Source organism: Pogoniulus pusillus, chromosome Z (genome assembly GCF_015220805.1).
Source record: "Pogoniulus pusillus isolate bPogPus1 chromosome Z, bPogPus1.pri, whole genome shotgun sequence".
NCBI classification, from domain to species: domain Eukaryota; kingdom Metazoa; phylum Chordata; class Aves; order Piciformes; family Lybiidae; genus Pogoniulus; species Pogoniulus pusillus.
In genome coordinates, this window is record NC_087309.1 from 83,101,161 (window position 1) to 83,120,100 (window position 18,940).

At 40.2% G+C, this 18,940-nt stretch overlaps 1 protein-coding gene across 2 annotated transcripts in view; it reads left to right on the plus strand.

The window, feature by feature from the left end:
* Positions 1–1,008: 1,008 nt before the first annotated feature.
* SYK (spleen associated tyrosine kinase) overlaps positions 1,009–18,940 on the plus strand; it is a 37,166-nt gene continuing 19,234 nt past the window's right edge. For both annotated transcript variants that reach the window (XM_064176862.1, XM_064176863.1), the window contains exons 1-5: positions 1,009–1,422; positions 3,965–4,125; positions 14,942–15,080; positions 16,500–16,581; positions 17,577–17,626. In XM_064176862.1, coding sequence (XP_064032932.1) covers positions 1,009–1,422; positions 3,965–4,125; positions 14,942–15,080; positions 16,500–16,581; positions 17,577–17,626 — 846 coding nt within the window. The remainder of the gene's footprint in view (positions 1,423–3,964; positions 4,126–14,941; positions 15,081–16,499; positions 16,582–17,576; positions 17,627–18,940) is intronic.

Genomic DNA, 18,940 nt, shown 5'->3' on the forward strand with positions numbered 1-18,940 from the left:
CTTTTTTATGTTCTGTTGTCTCGTACTGAATGACATGAAAGAGACAAAAGTAATTCCGGAATGCTACTTAGATGTCCAGGCAATGTGGAGCTGCCATGGGGTTTAGCGAAAACAGATTTGTCTGCTGACAATGTGGGCTAGAGTCTGGGACAACTCAGAAAGACAAGACACAAGAACAAGAGTATTCATTTAGCTAGAGTTCTGTAGCACTCTTGTGCATGGTTTGTTGTTGTTTTTTTTAATCATACATCAATATATCTAACGATAAAATCTCTTACATATGTAAGATAAATGTGTTAAATATACTTAAGAGATTACTGTTAAGAATAAAATAATTGTAGCTGATTATGTTATATTTAGAATTCTTCAGAGATTCTGAACTTCATCCTCTTCTGTGTTTTTGTTGGTAGTGTACCTTTGTATTGTTTCAGCATAAGCTGTTTGAAATAAAAACAGTTCACAAAACCCAATCATCACTTCTGGGATTCTTTTATGCTAAAAAAACCACTTTGTTTGTGGAGAAGAATATTAACTATTTTAATATAGGACTTCTGTTAATTCTCAGCCCACGCAGTGGCATGTTACTCTTGTAAGCAAACCGGGATTGAAAAACTGTTCTCACTGAATATTTCTTACCTAGTTATTTCCTTTTATTGGGAAGCATTTCAAAGGCAGTAGAACAGGATGAATGGAGGCGTTAGGGCAGTTGAAAAGGGATGGCCAAAGGAGCAGAGAAGGAAAGAGGTAAAGGAAACCTGTGCAGTTATACCAAATGTTTATATTACAGTCCAAAACTTTCTGCTGGGATTTAGAAAGGCAGCTTGTAACTAGGTGGCTTAAAAATGTGATCATCATCCTAACATCTTTATGAAAATGTATTACCAATATACCGCGTTTGAACTGCCATGCTACTGGTTTATCCTCTTTTTTTTTTCAACTGACACTCATGTCTCAGTCTTTGTTTTTCAGACATAGAATATTAAGTGTGCCACTTGGAAAAGAAAAGGCATGGCTTCCAACATGGCAAACCCCGCTAACAATTTGCAGTACTTCTTCGGCAATATTACGCGTGAAGAAGCCGAAGAGTATCTGATGCAAGGAGGAATGAGTGATGGACTGTACTTGCTTCGCCAAAGTCGGAATTACCTGGGAGGTTATGCCTTATCCTTGGCCCACGGAAGGAAGGTTCATCACTATACAATTGAGAGGGAATTGAGTGGCTCATACGCTATTGCAGGCGGCAAGTCACATACCAGTCCTGCTGAACTCATCAACTATCACTCAGAGGAAGCAGATGGCCTTGTCTGTCTTCTGAGAAAACCTTGCAACCGGCCACCAGGTGTTGAACCCAAAACAGGACCCTTTGAAGATTTAAAAGAGAACCTCATCAGAGAGTATGTCAGACAAACTTGGAATTTGCAGGTAAATCCATGCTAATTTTACCATAAACTGATATTTGAGTTGGGAGAATCATAGAATCATAAAATGGTCTGGATTGGAAAGGACCCCCAAAGATCATCTAGTCCAATGCCCTCTGCAGTAGGCAGGGGCATCCTCAACTGGATCAGGCTGCCCAGAGCCCTGTCAAGGCTCACCTTGAATATCTCCAGAGATGAGGCCTCAACCACCTCCCTGGACAACCTGTTCCAGTATTCCACTATCCACATGGTGAAGAACCTGTTCCTAACATCCAGTCTAAATCTGCTCTTCCTGAGTTTGAAGCCATTGCCTCTTGTCCTGTCACTACAGGCCCTTGTAAACAGTCTCTCCCCATCCTTGTTGTAGGCCCCCTTCAGGTATTGGAAGGCCACTGTTAGGTCACCCTGGAGTCACTTCTTCCACAGGCTAAACAACCCCAGATCCCTCAGCTTACCATTGTAGCAGGGGTGCTCCAACCCCCTGATCTGGGCCCTCTCCGTCAGGTTCATGTCCATCCTATATTGAGTGCTCCAGAGCTGGATGCAGTACTCCAGATGAGGTCTCACCAAAGCAAAACGGCAGAATCACCTGTCTGGATCTGCTGGCCACACATCTTTTGATGCAGCCCAGGATGTGAGTTGCCTTCTGAACTGCAAGCTCACACTGTCTGCTCGTGTCTAGCTTCTCATCCATCAGCACCCCTTTTCCACAGGGTTGCTTTCTATCTCCTCATCTCCCAGCCTATATTGATAGTGAGGACCATTCTATCCCAGGTGCAGGACCCTGCACTTGCTTTTGTTGAACCTCATGAGGTCCACCTGGCTCCCTCTTGTGTATTGACAGCACCACTCAACTTGGTGTCATCTGCAAACTTGCTGATGGTGCACTCAATCTCACTGTCTTTAGCATTGATAAAAATATTAAACAGTACTGGTCTCAGTAGGGACACCTGAGGGGCACGTGCCCACTTGTCACCACTCTCCATCTGGGCTTCAGCCACTGAGCACCACCTTCTGCAGTGTGTTCTTTCCAGGTGTTGCTGCTGCTGTAAAGCATTTTTTCATAATGGAGTCATAGCTGTTTGAGTTTTGAACAGTGGGTTTTTTTTTCTCCCCGGTGCATGCAGTAACTTGGCCGTGAAATTCTACAAAACTTAGAAGTTTTCTGATGCTTTGGACTAGCACAGCTTTGTCTACCACACACTGATGTGTGTTGTCAGATTTCCACAGGCACCAAAATCATTGAACAAGATAGAGAAATGGTTTATGCAATTGCTTTAGATTCTGAATTTTTATGGACTGATGTGCAGGCAGACGCTGGCAACATGGTGACTTGTTTTGCATTCTCCTCACTTAGATAGTCTTGTTCCTTTGATGCTTATGAAGGTTATGTCTGAAACAGAACATAGTTTCTCGATAGCAGAGCACTGTCTGTACAGATTTTGCACTGCATGTGTAGAACAAAATATTCCATGCTGAGGTAGACAGGCTGTTTTTTCTTCCCTAGAATGACTATGAAGAGATAGATGTGGACACACTAGCTGACATGGAAACATTAGTTTTGGGTTCTGAAAAGGAATATTACTCCACCTTGGGATGCTACTAGTTACCTGTACAAACTCATGGAGCTGTTCTAGAATAACTCATGGAGTTGCTAGTGAGGATTGTTCTGGCCTAGCTGCAGAACCCTGCAGAGCCATGAGATGCACCCTGGTGGAGTTATTCTAGCCTTTTCATATCTTTTCATTCTAGCAGGTAACCCTGCATCTTCCACTCTGCAAATACATGGAGTAATGCCAAAATGGAATATCCTGGAAGTTGTACTACATTGACTACAAATGTTAAGGCTTAGAGTTGTTGGGGGGTTGGGGTGGGTGTTTTTTTTCGGTTGGTTGGTTTGGGTTTTTTTTTCTGACTAGGCTGAGCCTAATCTAGAAGGAAGTTGGTAGATTCAAGTCGAAAACTGATACCAGCAGTTTTTACCTTAAAATTCTGGGCGAAATTTAGAAGTGATAGGTTATACCTGAAGTATTAACATAGTTCACTCTAAAAGTGGAACTGTTCTGTCTGCTTTCGGGAAATTTGCATTGGTGTATTCAGTTTAGGCATAATGCAACGGTGCAAAACATGCTCAGTTTATTTCCATAAACTGCAGTAGGATGGGTAATGTGGTGCTATGTTAGGACATCTGAGAGTGACAGTAGTTATATATGGCTAGCATATATATATAGCTGATTATATATGGTCTTATATAGTGTAAAAATATGAGGTACATTCCGTTTGAAGAACTGATATACTAATTTACTGGATATTTTTCCTTCTTTTTCTCAGAGGTAAAGGAAGAATCTTAGCTTTGTGATGTTTAGATTCCCATATGTTTGTTACAGCTTTAATGTCTTTATAGTAACCTGGCCTTCCCTCCATGTACAGCAAGTATGTGTGTATTTTGGACATCCCGAAGACAATCCAACACTGGGAGTAAACCTGTCATGTTTTTATTGCAGAAGACGATTTGACTGTCCCACTCTGTTTTTGCCACTCTCTAGGGGAATGCTCTTGAACAAGCTATCATTAGTCAAAAGCCTCAGCTGGAGAAACTGATTGCCACTACAGCCCATGAGAAGATGCCATGGTTCCACGGGAGGATCTCCCGGGAAGAGTCGGAGCACCGTATCCTCATTGGGTTAAGAAACAATGGAAAATTTCTGTGAGTGCTTTTTGTGTTGTGTTGCTGTTTGCCACCCGTGTTACCAGATAGGTGCTTTGAATGAATCTCAAGTGAGAGTATTCTGCATAGAGTAGGTCATTGACAGTCCAGCTTGATATAATCATCCCTGTACTAATCAAGATTAGACTTCCACTTAACTAAAGATGAGAAACAATTTTGATCAAACACTAGGTTAAATTCTAAAAGGATCATGAGAGAACCACAATGCCAAGAAAAAAAATAATTGAACTTTGTGTTTTGCAACTGAGAAGGAGCACAAACTGAGTGTGGTAGGTTAGCCTTGGCCCACCAGGCTGCTGTCACACTCCTCCTCCTCAGCAGAACAGGGCCAGAAGACAAGATATAAAAGCTTATGAGTTAAGATGAAGACAAGGAGACTATGTAGCACTAACTCTCACAGGCAAAACGGACTCCGGCTGGGGAAAGGTAATTTCATTTATTGTCAATTAACATTGATTCGGATGGTAAAAAATAACAACAAATGCATTAAAAAAAAACACCTTCCCCTCACACTCCCACACCCCCAGTTTTCACAGGCTAAGTTTCACTCCTTCACACCCAACTCCTCTTTGTACCAAGCAGCATGGGGGATGGGGCAGCTGTGGTGAATCTGTAGCAGCTTTTCTCTGTTGTTCCTTCCTCCACATGCTGATCCCTGCTACAGTGTGGGCCTTCCACAGGAGGTATCTTTAAGGAAATACCCACCTGCTTGAAGGCCTGCAGTGTGGACATCTGCTCCACCATGACTTCTTCCATGGATTGCTCCAGTGCCTGGAACACTTTCTCCCCACTTCCTCTGCATTTGTGCTGATGCTTCTGGTTTATGTTTCTTTCTTTCTCTTGGTTGCTGCCTGCTAGGCATTTTCCTCACAATTTTTGAACATTTTCACATAGATGGGGGCACTACATACATACCTGAGGGGCTTGGCAATGTCCTGCAGGGATGTCTATCAGGGTTAGCAGGAACCAGTTGTGACCAGCCCTGGCCTCTTCACAGAGCTGCTGCAGTCACACTGCCAAAGCCTGGCCACCTGCAGCAAGTACACTGACTTAACCAAAGTATTATAAACACAAGCAAACTGCCTATGTTAACGACTGTTGAGATCCATAACTGTCAGTTTTCCTAGGGACAATGGTGGTACTTAGTATTGCAGTTACGCAGCAGAAGGAACTGCTTTTACCTTGGTAATGCCGTCTCATGTCTGCTGCTACCTGCATTTATTTGATCTCATGCTGTTTTGTTTTCTGAGTGCAAATGTGTCATCTAGGATAGTGCCTAGCAACCATCATCTTACAAATATTAGAGACGTTCAAAATCTCATAAGAATAGAATTTTTCTTGTGGAAAATCTTCTCTTGAAAAAAAATAGTGGTTTTACTAAGCCGTTTTCTTTACTTCCCACACCAGAGAGAGGCATCTATATAACAACAGAAAATTTGACTTAAATGTATTGACCAAGGAAGAATCACATAGAGCTGTGTAATTCCTGAGAGAAATTTCATTGCTTACCTACGTAACCTCCTTCAGTGCTCATCTGCCTTAGACTTTAAAAACTAGTGGAAGGTGAAACTATGGGAGTGAGTGTGGGATGGATATGCTTCTCCAGTACAACTTTTCACTTTATTCATTTGCCATAATTGTGCCACACTGCGTCCTAATGTAGATGCAGTCTTCATATGTTTCTGTGATTCAGTTTTAATTGTCTGGGAAATAGTAACTCCTCTACCTATTTCCAGTAAATTCCTGTCACATCGTACCTACGAATCCATATTCTGTGCTGACATCTCATTTCTTGAAATCCATTTCCTTCTCTCAGGCCTTGATTTTTACTATTTTATTTTTCTGTTTTGTGGTCACTCTTGCCCCAGGTGTCTTCACATATACTCAGTATTGTTCTCCCTGGTTTTGGGGATCACATCTAGAGGACCGTTCATCTGTTTGTTTTTGTTGTCATTTGTAATGAAAAATAAGTTGCAGAAGTTCATAAAGCCAAAGATTTCCATAGTCACAGATTCATCTTTTCTAAATGTTTCTCCCTGTAGTGTGGGATAAGTTTCATCAATTTGCTAATGCTGTTGTGATTACCATGACAGCATTATCATACCACCTCACGTTTTAATTGCCTTGTAATCTTACTAGTTTCTTCTGCTACTTTTTAGACACAAAGGGAGGTGGATATGTAGTTGGAAACAAAGCAGCAACTCTTTCATTTAATGACCTCATTTGTCTAAAATATTATTGCTTTCAGTAGTAACTTCTTGCTAAATCATTGTTATATCATCTGAGTCATGATGTCATACATGTGTTAAAGCTTGCAGCTTTTCCACTTTACCTCCTACACACATTGTTTTCTGTATGTTCAAAGTGCTTCTCTTTTGGGGAAAAAAAAGTTAGGTTTTCTTCAAAGAAATGGGTTCCTTAGCTAACATTTCTTAATGACAGGAACGGGCTTTGGAGTGATGGAGTGTAATTTTTTAGCAGATTTGACATTTTCAATCTCTGTTATAAAACCCTGTCTTTTTTAATCTTTTATAGAGGTTTAAATAGAAACATCTCTCTGGTAGTTTCCTGTTTCCCTTAGAAGTGACCTAGGAGGCATTTCTGGTGCTGTTTGTCGTGATGTATTTGATGAGCTATGGAGAGAGCAGTCAGACTTTCTCTTGTGTGACTGGTTATGCCAGTGGTTGTTTATCTTTATTTAGCTCTGCTGGAACTTAGCTGCTTTCACATCAGGTAGATAAACACATAAAGGGGAAAATGCTAACTTTAAAGCTCAGTTTAAAGCATACAAATGCCACTGGAACTTAATATGAAAACATAACTAGTTGTTAGGCTTGTGTCCCTCTTGCTAAGGATAGTATCATTTACTTCTGCACCTATAGGATGCCTTCTGATACAGTAGTTGTTCTTGAGAGCTCAATAACCACTTAGCTGGTTTTCACTTTTATGCTCCTAGGGAATAAACAGGATGAAATCTTCATCTGCCTGGTTCAGCAGTCAGATCAGATAGAGACATGAGGTGTTGTTCATTTGTATCAGAATTGGTTGTTTTTCCTTCCAGAGGTCTTGAGCTCTTACACTGGTAGACTTAGAGGTTTATAACAAATAACAGAATAAGGCTAATTCAGAGACCTTTTTTTTTTCTTTGCAGTGGTGAGCCTAGTATGGATTTCCTCAGCAGGTGTTGAGAAATATACCACTCATTCGTAATCAAACTGAAAAAAATAGCAAAGTCACTGGGTGCTAGAGAGGCATATTGTTTTGCTCTTCAGGCACAAGTATCACTTACTTTGTCCTTACCTAGCAGAGGCATACGTCAGAATCTTCTGTGCACCTGTGGACACCTTGTGCTTGTAAATGTAGGACTGTTTTTCTAACAGTCATTGAGATGCTCAAGCCTGGTAGCTGAGTGAAAAGGAAAAATCAGAAACATTCAATGCCTGAGAAGAGTTCACTTGTTAAGGTAGGAATTGAAGTCTGAGAACACAAGGAGGCTAAATAATTCAATAAGACAATATATTCGCAGTCTGTTAATAAATCACAAGCAGGTGCAGGTATATGCCAAGGATCATCTTGTTTATTATGTATAAAGAATACATTTTAGCAGACCAGAGTATTTCTTTATATTGCTAAAGGTCTTTAAAACTTTGTTATACCAGAGATCTGCTCTCTGACCTACCTACCTTGAAAACAAAACCCAGTTGCAGTGACCTGCATGAGAATATATCTAACACTTGGATTTGTTTGCACTGCTTTGCAGCACTACTACATTATTACATGTGGATTTATTTTTATATTATAAGCATGCAAATAATTGAAAAGCCTCCTGATTGCCTCCTGAACAGCATCACAAATCTAGCACTAAAACTTATTCAGGCTTCTGGGAAGTTTCTGATCTAACTGTGGTTGTTTTACTATGTAATTTTCAAAGGTCTTCTGAAAATTTTGTCATGACTGAGAAGTCAGTGACATAGATATGTGAGTGCTACAGAGTTTGTTTTCAAAGCAATGACATAAAATAGGAAGCAGTGCTCATGACTTCAAGGAAGAACACTTATGAAAGCTTGCCACTCTAGCCACAAAAATTGGAGAAAAACCTGTAGCAGAGGAATAGAAGGACAATAATATCTCCTAAAATGACCTGAAGAGTAAGTGAAAATAGAGAACTTTTATTTAGTGTCAAGCCCTGCTTTGCTTCATTAATACCACTTTGTACACTATGTAAGATGCTGGTTCTTGCCAGACTTCTGTTTTTCATTAGAAAACAACACTGGTAAATGTGTGGTAGTTCTTGGCACATCTTGGCTTGCAATTGATAGTGACTGCTTCAGTTATATGAACATGTGGTCTTGCATCTGTATTAAGAACGGGCAAATCTGAAGCCGAAGAGAGGTAAGCAGGTATTCAGAAATACTGCTAAACTAAATTCAGCATGAAGAGATTGTGAGTGAAGACACTGTGTAATTAGCAGTTTAGTCTCTATGATCCTTTTGTATGGGTTCAAAGCCTTGAGTAGTTAACATAAAATGTGGACAATTACGCAAAAGGGAAGTAAAAAAGTAATTTTTGTACTGTAAGAATGTGTGCTGGTTTGAGGCTAGCTGGAATATTTTAGTGAGAAGCATTAAATTATAAGCTGTGAAAAGGAAATGATGTCTACTTCACTTATAGGCTTGCTGAGATGTATAAGAACTAGAACACAAACATAGATAAAAGAATCAGTGTGTGTCTCTGTACTTTTTTCCCTGGCCTGTTTTCTGTGTAGCTAATGCTTCTACTTTCTAACCCCCCCTGGCCAATCCTCCAAACTCACCTTGCACATAAGGCAAAGTCTGGGATAATGTAGAGGCATGCAAAGAAGGTGGAAGGGTGGTTGGGAGCCTCCTCCTGAGGACTCTGGCTTCTAGGAGGGGTGTTGTGTTTCTGTATTACTTTTGAGTAGTTCTGTATGTAGCTGCATATATTTTTAATATCTGCTCGTATATTGTGCTAAGCTGTAAATATAAAGCTTCATTCTTTAACTTCCAGCTTGGCTGAATCTAGTCTGGGTGATTTCATAAGAGTAGAGGGGCAGGTAACACCCAAACTGTCACAGAATGTCATCAATTTGCAACTACATCTACTAAAGAAGGCAAAACTAGTTTAGACAGCACTGCTTATCATGTCATCTCATGACATCTAGAAACTAGGCTGTTTGTTAGATGTTCCAGTAGTTCACATTAGTAACAGCATTTCAGAATAACAGGTTTTAAATGCAGTAGTCCTTAAGACTTTTTTTCTTTTGTCAGACAAAAAAATGTTTTTCTGACACGTGTGGCAACCCATATTTACATTAATCTCATTGCCCATGTTTATGAATTTACCACTCCTGGCATACTGACTGGGTGATTTATCTGACCTTGTAGAGTATACTTGAAAATATCTGTCAGTATTATGTTTGTATAAATTAAATTGGACCTTGCTGACATCAGACAGGATGAAAACAACCCAAGTAAATGTGACCTTAATTCAGGGATATTAATTAACTATTAAATTCCTCTTCAAAATCACAAGCAATTCCTAGGCTTAGATGACCATAAAAAAATCCAAAATAAGTTATGAAGTACAGATGATGAATCATGTTTTTAGCTTCCACAACAACGTAGATGATGTCCACAGCTCTTTGGGAGAGCTTTTTACTGATCTTTAGTTATATACATAGTTCAGTGCTGCTAGCATACCACTGTGGTAGGGTTGTGGCTTCTCGAGAGTAGCTCTATGCAGTGTGCTTCAGCAGCAGAGTGGGTCAGAAGTGTGAAGAAAAGATGAGCCCCCTGACTGAGATAGCTGTACTGGGAGACCTCCTGATGCAGCTGCAGTTATGCAGTAAAGCTATTTGTTAGAGATTTGGTGGAGCATAGTGTATTTTGCTGGCAGGGCAGTGCCACCAAAATAGAATTGCAATGATGTGATCCTTCTTGAATGCTTCATCATTGTGCAGCGCACCACTATAGCTTTATCAGGAGATCAAGTTTTAAGTTTCATTGTAGCAAGCAACAGTACATGGCTCAGCTAGCTTCTGAATTTGGTAGTGTGCTGACATTTCTGAGTCAACTTCGAATGTGTTACTAAATATAGGAGAAGAAATTACATACATTGAAGCTTGCAGTCAATCAGTATTTTCTTCTATATGGTCCTTCTATAAATGGCACAGAGTTCATCTCTTGTTGTTCTGGATCCTGGAACATTTGCAGTGTGTCTCAGATATTTGAAGAAATAATGAATAGTAACATTCTCAATAACGTTGCAGGAAAGATGACCATAAGGGCAGGCAAGCAGGGAATGGCTGGAACTTGATAAGCAGCGGGTAATGTCAAATATCTGGCGCCAAGGAAGTTGTCACCACTGAGAAGGCATGGTCTTGGATTTAGGAGTGAGAATAATTTCACATCATTTCTAAAGCAAGCATTTTGGTGCTTTATTTCCTTCCATTATTCTCAACTGTAGAAAGTTGTGGCTTTTTTTCCGACACAGTCAATGAGGCATGCTGTAATAGCAGTTTATGCTTTTTTACCCTCAGGGATTCTTTCCTTTATAAAGAAAGAAATCATTTGGTTTTTCACTTAGAAGCAGAAAATATTGGGACATGATTCTTTTTTCTGCCAAGCAAAAATAGACACTTTACCAACGGAGAGAACAAATGGCTCAGTCTGTAAAAATACTCCAAGTAGTTATTGTTTGCTATTTTGAGTATCATTCACATGCATTCACACAAACATAGAAAATACTCAAGCATGGATTGCATGAAAATTAAAATAAGTAACTAAACCATTATTGCATTGCATCCTGCAATGATTTGATTTTTTTCAGTTTTAATTGCTGTTTTAAATTGCATGTTATATAAAATCCGTATACCTTGGTGCTTCTCTAGTGTGGGTTCAGATTTGCTCTCTTTGAAGTTGTTTGTGTTTCTGGTTAATCTCAGTGGACTAAAGTGCAGTATGTTTTATTTACAAGTGTTTGTAATCTTTAGGTTTTTCTTCTGTAGATCAGTAACACTCTTCAGTTGCATGAAATGGAGGACCAGGTGGTACTTCACTGATGGGTTCCTTCCTTGCAAAAATGCCTTTGAAAAGAAATTACAGCTTGTTAAAAAGAAGATTGGTTTGTGCTAATTTTGCATTGAAGAAGAGTAAATATTATGTGTCACTTCAGAGCACATTAAAACTGAGAGTGCATTTGGAATTCAGGAGTATTTTTGTTCTCTACATTCTGAAAATTGTTACTTTCTGTAGAAGGAAAGTCTCACATATAAAGAGAGCCCTCAGATCTGATGTGATGACCTGGAGTAGTGCAGGCAGCGTGATCAAGAAGGTGCAAAAAACCTTGCTTTCCATTTTAAGAGGTTTTGTTTTATACCACTTCAGTTTCATCAGCCTTTTTCTTTGATTCCATTTTAAACAGTATCTGTAAGGTCTTAGATGCTGTGTACCCAGTATCCAGGTAGAGTACTGAAGGCTTAGCCTGACCTAGACAGCTATTATTACAGCCTACAAAACCAAAATGAAGTTGTGAAGCATGGCCTGTGACAACACTTGTCACCATAGGCACTAAAAGGTTTTGATTTGGACTGTGGTGGTTAAGTTCTGTGAGAACTACTTTTGTACCAATAAGGAATCTAGTTGCCAAAACTAAGACACTGGCCATTGCTTCAGTGCTCTTGATGGTTTTTGCCTTCAGATGTATTTTCTAAGGTAGCAGTACTTTCTGTTGCATTTTGTAGGGATTCATATAGTGCTGCAGTTGACTGGCTATTGTTTGAAATAAGAAACTTAGACCATAGCCCCAGGGGAACAAGGCTCCCTTTAGATCTTGGTCAGTTATAAATGTCAGAATGGAGATTTTTTGCATGCCGCGTAACAGACCATGTGGACAGTAGTTAACATGACTGTGAACTGCAGATGTTTTCAGAGTTACACAGGTATTGGTCTGGGGCAAGAAAAAGCTGAGAAATGAAATTTTGTAAACCTGAACTACCTAAATCCTGCACTAGATACTGATAGAGCTGTGTAGGTCTGTGCCATGTTCTTTAGAAATCAGGACTATTTTCTTCCACCGATGCCTGTGCTCTCAAGAAATGTAGTAACTTGCAAATGGGAGTCAGTTTCAGTATAGCTATTGGTAGTGGAGCTACCATTTCTTCACGTGAAACAAGGAGGACTTTTCTTATTGGCAAGTCATCTATTGCATTTTTATAAACTTGCTTGTGCTGTATTCTGAACAGAAGTCTGAATGCAGTGAAATGCCATTCATTTGTGGTGCAGAAGCAGTGCCCTCTCTTCTGAAAATGATTTTCTAAGCCTTATTTGCTAGAAGCAAGTCAAGGAAAAACAAAGCAAAAGTCATTCTTCATTTTATGTCCACTGGGCAGATAGCACAGGAAATCAGCACGATGAGAAAATACCTGCATGTCATGAAGAACCACAGTGCGTTTCAAGTTGCTTTAGAGACACTAGGCAAGTCACTTTCATTTCAGGGAAAAAAAAAAACAACAGATGTTACTTCCCTTTTCCTTCATCCAGTGTCCTGTTCACATCTTAGGCAACAAGAGTCATTCTGTGTGAGTTGTTCAGACTAAACACAGTGTTAGTTCAGCCTTGAGTAAGTCAGCCAAGAAGCAGTATTTAATGCTTGTCTCTGCAGTCTACTGACATGTGACAGCAAGTACTCGCGTTGCACCAAAAAAGCTTCCCAGCACTTTAGTGAGCATTTCCTGCTGTATCTGTATTCATGTCCCTGAATCATTATTCCAGGAAACATCAGTCTAGCTCTATTACTGTTTTACTGTCAGCAGCAAGTGAATGCTGGCAACTCAAAATAAAAGAAAAAGCCTACTTTCTAATCTTAGAAATGCTGTGCCAACTATGATGGACCTAGAAGCAAATTCTTGTTTACTCTGAGTTACAGAATCACAGTATTAATCAGGTAGGAAAATACCTCTAGGATCATACAGTCCAACCCATCACCTAACCCTTCTAATAAACTAAACCATGGTGCTAAGTGCCTCATCCAACCTCCAGGAACAGTGACTTCACCACCTCCCCAGGCAGCCCATTCCAATGGCCAGTCACTCTTTCCATTAAGAATTTCTTTCTAATGTCCAGCCTAAACCTGCCCTGGTGCAGTTTGAGACTGTATCCTCTTGTTCTGTTGCTAGGTGCCAGGGAGAAGAGACCAACTCCCACCTGGCAACAACTTCCTTTCATGAAGTTGTAGAAAGCAATAAGGTCTCTCCTGAGCCTCCTCTTCTCCAGGCTGAGCAACTCCAGCTCCCTCAGCTGCTCCTCATATGGCTTGTGCTCTAGCCCCCACACCAGCCTTGTTGCCCTTCTCTGGACATGTTCAAGCACCTCAACAGCTCTCTTGAATTGAGGAGCCCTGAACTGGACACAGTACTCAAAGTGTGCCCTAACCAGTGCTGAGTACAGGGGCAGAATGACCTTGCTAGTCCTGCTGGCCACACTATTCCTGGATGCCATTGGCCTTCTTGGCCACTTGGGCACACTGCTGGCTCATGTTCAGTCAGCTATTAGCCAGTACCCCCAGGTCCCTCTCTGCCTGGTCTCTCTCTAGCCACTCTGCCCTCAGCCTGTAGTGCTGCATGGGGTTGATGTGGTCAAAGTGCAGGACCTACTTAAAACTCATGGCACTGGACTGCACCCATGTATCCAGCCTGTCCAAGTCCCTCTGCAGAGCCCTTCTGCCCTCCAGCAAATCAACACCTGCTCCCAACTTAGTGTCATCTGCAAACTTACTGATGGTGGTCTTAATCCCCTCATCCAGATCTTCAGTGAAGATATTAAACAGGACTGGGCCCAGCACTGATCCCTGGGGCACACCACTAGTGACTGGCCACCAACTGGTTGTGGCACCATTCACCACCATTCTCTGGACCCAGCCACGCAGACGGTTCTTAACCCAGCACAGAATGTCCCTGTTCCAGCCGTGGGCTGCCAGCTTGGCCAGGAGTTTGCTATGGCAAACAATGTTAAAGGCCTTGCTAAAGTCCAGGTAAACTACATCCACAGCCTTCCCCACGTCCACCAGGCGGGTCATAAACAGCCCAATACTATGTGAAATTCCATGTGACTTTTATGTGAAGTCTGCTGCAAAGCATTAATGTCTTTAGAGAAATTATAAGAAATGATGATTACAGAAGTGTATGATTGTCAGTACACAGTGATTTCCCCTTTATTTGTATTTCACTTTATATCCTTTTATTATTTTGTCCTCAGTCCTTACTGTAATTTCATTTACATATGTGTGTGTGTGTGTGTGTGTGTGTTTGTATGTATGAGAAAAATCATGCTTTAATGAAGGCACTTGCCTGTCAGTTTTAACTATAGGTCAGGTCTAGAGGAGATTGTATATGCTGGATCCTAGCCTCAGCCTTACATGGGCTTTGCAGGCTTGCAGCGCACAAGCCTTCAAATGCTATCTTGCTCAAAGAGTACTTTGTGCACTGCACAATGTTCTGTAGTTGCCTAGCAAAGAGCTCTATATTCATGGATTTTCTGCTGTCATCTGTTGCTTTTTGGGGGGAAAAAAATGAAAAAGTTTAGAGAACTCTATCTGAAAACAAATTACACTAAGAAATAAATGAAAGGCTTCACGAAATGTCTTCAGATGTTGCAGTGCTGATTTTGCTTTGCTTTGAATTCAGAAGCTTAAAGGAAAGGGTGATTTTGGAAGAATTTCAAGTCAGATGCACATTCCTGGTAAAGCATAGCCCTGAACATCTCTCTTATTTCCACAGTATCCGAGAAAGGGACAACAATGGTTCCTATGCCTTGTGTCTACTGAATGATGGAAAAGTACTGCATTACCGTATTGACCGAGACAAGACAGGAAAGCTCTCCATACCGGATGGAAAAAGATTTGACACACTCTGGCAGGTCTGCTAGATTTGAATCACTTGGTTGTCTGTCATCATGTTTCCGTATAACTGACTAGGACAGCTTGTTTTACTTCGCTGTGTGGCAACAGTCTTTAGCTAAACAGCAGCAGGCTTTGGCAGTTTATTTGTCATGGATCCAATTTTGTGTGGTTTCTACACATGAAGAAAACACACATTAATATATAAAGCTGTGTAAGTGTGGAGAGTTAAGTTATTTTTAAATGTGATGTAGCAACTTGGCTGAGTTCAGAAGTGCTGTACTTATTACTCAGTTAACTGAAACTTCTCTGGAGTGGAGGGCCATTTTCAAATGCAAGTGTCAATATTCAACAACAGCTGTGCTAGGTATAGTGCTTCACTAATGCCTTTTATGACAGCAATAAACAGAATTCTAGGAGGCACAAAAGGGGACAGTTTATGTTGCCATATGCATACTGCATTCTTACCTTTGAAATTGTCTGTTTTCAGGGTACTGAGGTTACCACCAAAATATGTCTGAATTCTGCTAGAGATTAAGAAATTAAGGAATGTGTAATTGACTGTAACATAGTCAATAATAAAACTGAATTCTGGAGAAGTGACTGTGAAAATGGAAAATGCTCATGGAACTGAAAATCCTACAGAAATCTTTTATGACTTTTTGACTGAATTCCATTAATTAATGTGTAAAGTGAATCACAAACCTAAAATATGAGTCTTCACTTACATATATTAATTCTGAGACTTTCTTGTAAATGTCCTGCATATTACTTTACTGGATTCAATAGAAATTAAAAGGACCTAGGCTGTCTTACAATTTTTTTTATTATGTCTACAGCTCTTTCACTCACAGAGCCCCTCCCTTCTACCCAAATACACCAAAGCCAAAAAAGCAGTAACAGATCTGTAATGAAATGGTATGGAGGGACAATCCAGAAACACGAATGGCCACAGCTATTGATGCTATAGGTTTATTAAATGCTTACATCCCATTGTGCTTTTGAGATCCAAAGAAAGCAATGCATCTTATAACAATTCCTGCACTGCAGTTATACTCAGCTTAAAAACAAACCAACCAATAAACAGTGGGTGGAAATTCAGAGGTATAAAAAGAGGTGATTTGGTCAGCATTACAAAGCTGGTTCATAGCAGAATCAGTGTAGAATACTGAGTCTTGCAAATTCAGTTCCTGAATCAAGTTCCAAATTTATCTGCAAGGTTACTTCAGAAACATGTGCCCTGGTAGGGAGAAGTAAAGATGAGGTAAGAACGTGTGCAGTAAAGATCTGCTGTATGCCCAGTTCATTTGCTAGAGTGTATACCAATCACTGTACATTTGTACACAATTTTAAAGAGACAGAACATTTAATTATACCTCCCTTACCTTTCCATATCTCTTTTCTCCTCTCTTTCCCTGTCCCCCCTCTCATTCTGGTAGTTAGTCGAGCATTATTCATACAAGCCAGATGGATTATTAAGGGTTCTTACCATTCCCTGTCCACGACTTGGCTCAGAAAATGGTGAGTTATTCCTGTTATTTTGATACATATAAGTAGCTATAGTAATGGTGATAAAAATGCATGCATTATTTCCACTTGCCTTGTAGATGGATGTAGATTATGGTATTCTAAAGTGGGGTTTAAAAAAATAATCATTAATGCCAGATTTCCCAGTTTACAAGTAAGTTAAGGCCTGCCAGACCATGCAGGGTAGAGGCAGCTCCTGTAGGTAACAAAGGCTACGCATTCTTGTTTTTGCTAGCTCTAAGTATCCTTGCTGCTTGAAGTGGCAGTGTGTGCTACTTAACATACTCTGATAAGGTGGTTGTCCCAGCACTCCTCTAGTGATCCCTACTCCAGGATCAGGCATATCAGTGGTGCTGCTGCAGGCATTCAAGTTGAGTGCAGTGAAAGGTGCTCACCCAGTAGGTGAGCTTCTGGTAGATCAGGAGTTATTTGCCATATTCAGGAGAAGAGGGCAGAACAAGGACTGGCTGCACTTCATGTGGAAAATGCCATCAGAGAGGCATTCCTTGGTAACTTCAAGAAAGGAAAGGGAAGGGAGAATGTCCTGAGATGCAGTATGTTCTTTGGCTTGTTTCTTCTTTAATGTCATGTTAAATACTTATGAGGCCTTGTCTTCCCTCTTGCCCTGATTGTTAGGGAAAAAGGGTGTAAAATGTTGCATCTGCCTGATTCTTCTCTAACTTGTGCCGTTCCAGAAGAGTTGTTACAACCTCTCTAAGGCCTTTTTCTGTCAGTCTGACTGCATGCCAGTGCTATGGGGAGAGATTATGCCTGTACTCTGAATCATGTAGGCACTGCACATACTTTTGTCCCTATGGCAGCAAGTACCAGAGTATGATGCGTATTAGAGACAAAAGCAAAGATGCTGGGGAAATGGAAGCACTGTAATGTAATGTAAAAGCTAGAAAGCTGATCCTGTATGCAAAATGTTCTGTTCCTGCAACACATTTCTCACCTTGCTGACAATCCTATGTTTGATTATTTTACAGATAATGTTGTTTTTAACACTCGTCCTTCTCTTCCTGGAACATTTTCTAAGGTAAGAGTAGGTGGTGATACAGCAGTAGCATTCATGTGAGAAGGCTTACAGTCACATGCTGTTCTAGGAATCCTAATGCTTGGCTATTATAGCTGCAGTGAACTTGTTTTTCTGGGGATATAAGCAGAAAGTTGAGAAGAATAAGCTTAAAATATTCTTGCAGGGACATTGCTTTCATTTGCATGAGGTACTTACTTGATGTTGTGAACTTCTAAAATACATATAATGTATGTGAAAATCAGTATTTTTCATAAGCAAAATACCTTGTTGATAATCACATTCTATAGTGACTGTATCAGTGCTAGAAGGAGAGGTGCTGCTTTGCTTATATTGTCCATTTTGAGAATCTGCTGACTGAACCAGAAATGGAAGTGCAATTTTCTTTCACATTTGGTACGTGTAAGCTGGCTGCTTTGCACATGTGTTTGATTACTTGTGCAGTGAAATTAGGGGCAGTTCTCTCATCAACTCCATGAAGAGTGAGCGAGCCCATCTACGAATGTAATTGCCTGAGTCCATTGATTAGAGGAGCCACCTGAGGTGTGATACGTAACACCACCTCATTCACCTGTAGTTGATCTCATCTGAAATAGGAAGTTTAATTTAGCTGCTCCCTGGAAAGCCTAATCATCCAGGTCATTATGTTGATGCAGTCCCACACTAGAGGAACAAATGTTTTTGTTCACATAGTCAGTTACATTGTTTCATTGCTTCCTATGTTTTAGCAATCCACTTTGTAAAAACAAAAATACTTCAGAAAGTTCAGAAACTAAATCTTAATTATGATTGCACAAACAATGCGAAGATAAATTGCACATCCTCTACATAAGACTGTGAACATGTTTCAGTACTGTTGAATCCCTGTGTGTCTGTAAGCAACCATTTGCATGCATTGCTTTCTGAAAGTCAGAAGCCCGTTTAAATCATTGGAAATTATGCAACCAAAATCAGCTCTTTTTTTTTTTTTTAATAAAATCTTGTCCTAAGATTTGGAAAAATTTGCAATTTAACCGTAAATGGAAGTAAATTCAAAAAATCTTAACTTTAGCTGCATGTTACATACACCAGTAAAATTCCAAGCCCAAGATCTGAAGTTGCTTTGAAGCTAAGAGAGTGCATGTCAGTTGTAGAAAGATCTGCTGGATGATATGCAAAGCAGACTGTCCACCTCATCACTGCAAACTGTTGTGTGCAGGAACATGGAGTAAAATTTATGACATCAGGGAAGGGATTCCTGTAGTATTTGCTAATATGCTGAGAACAAACTTAAAGTAACAAAAAGCTAGTGTTTCTTTTCACTTTTTGTTTAATGAT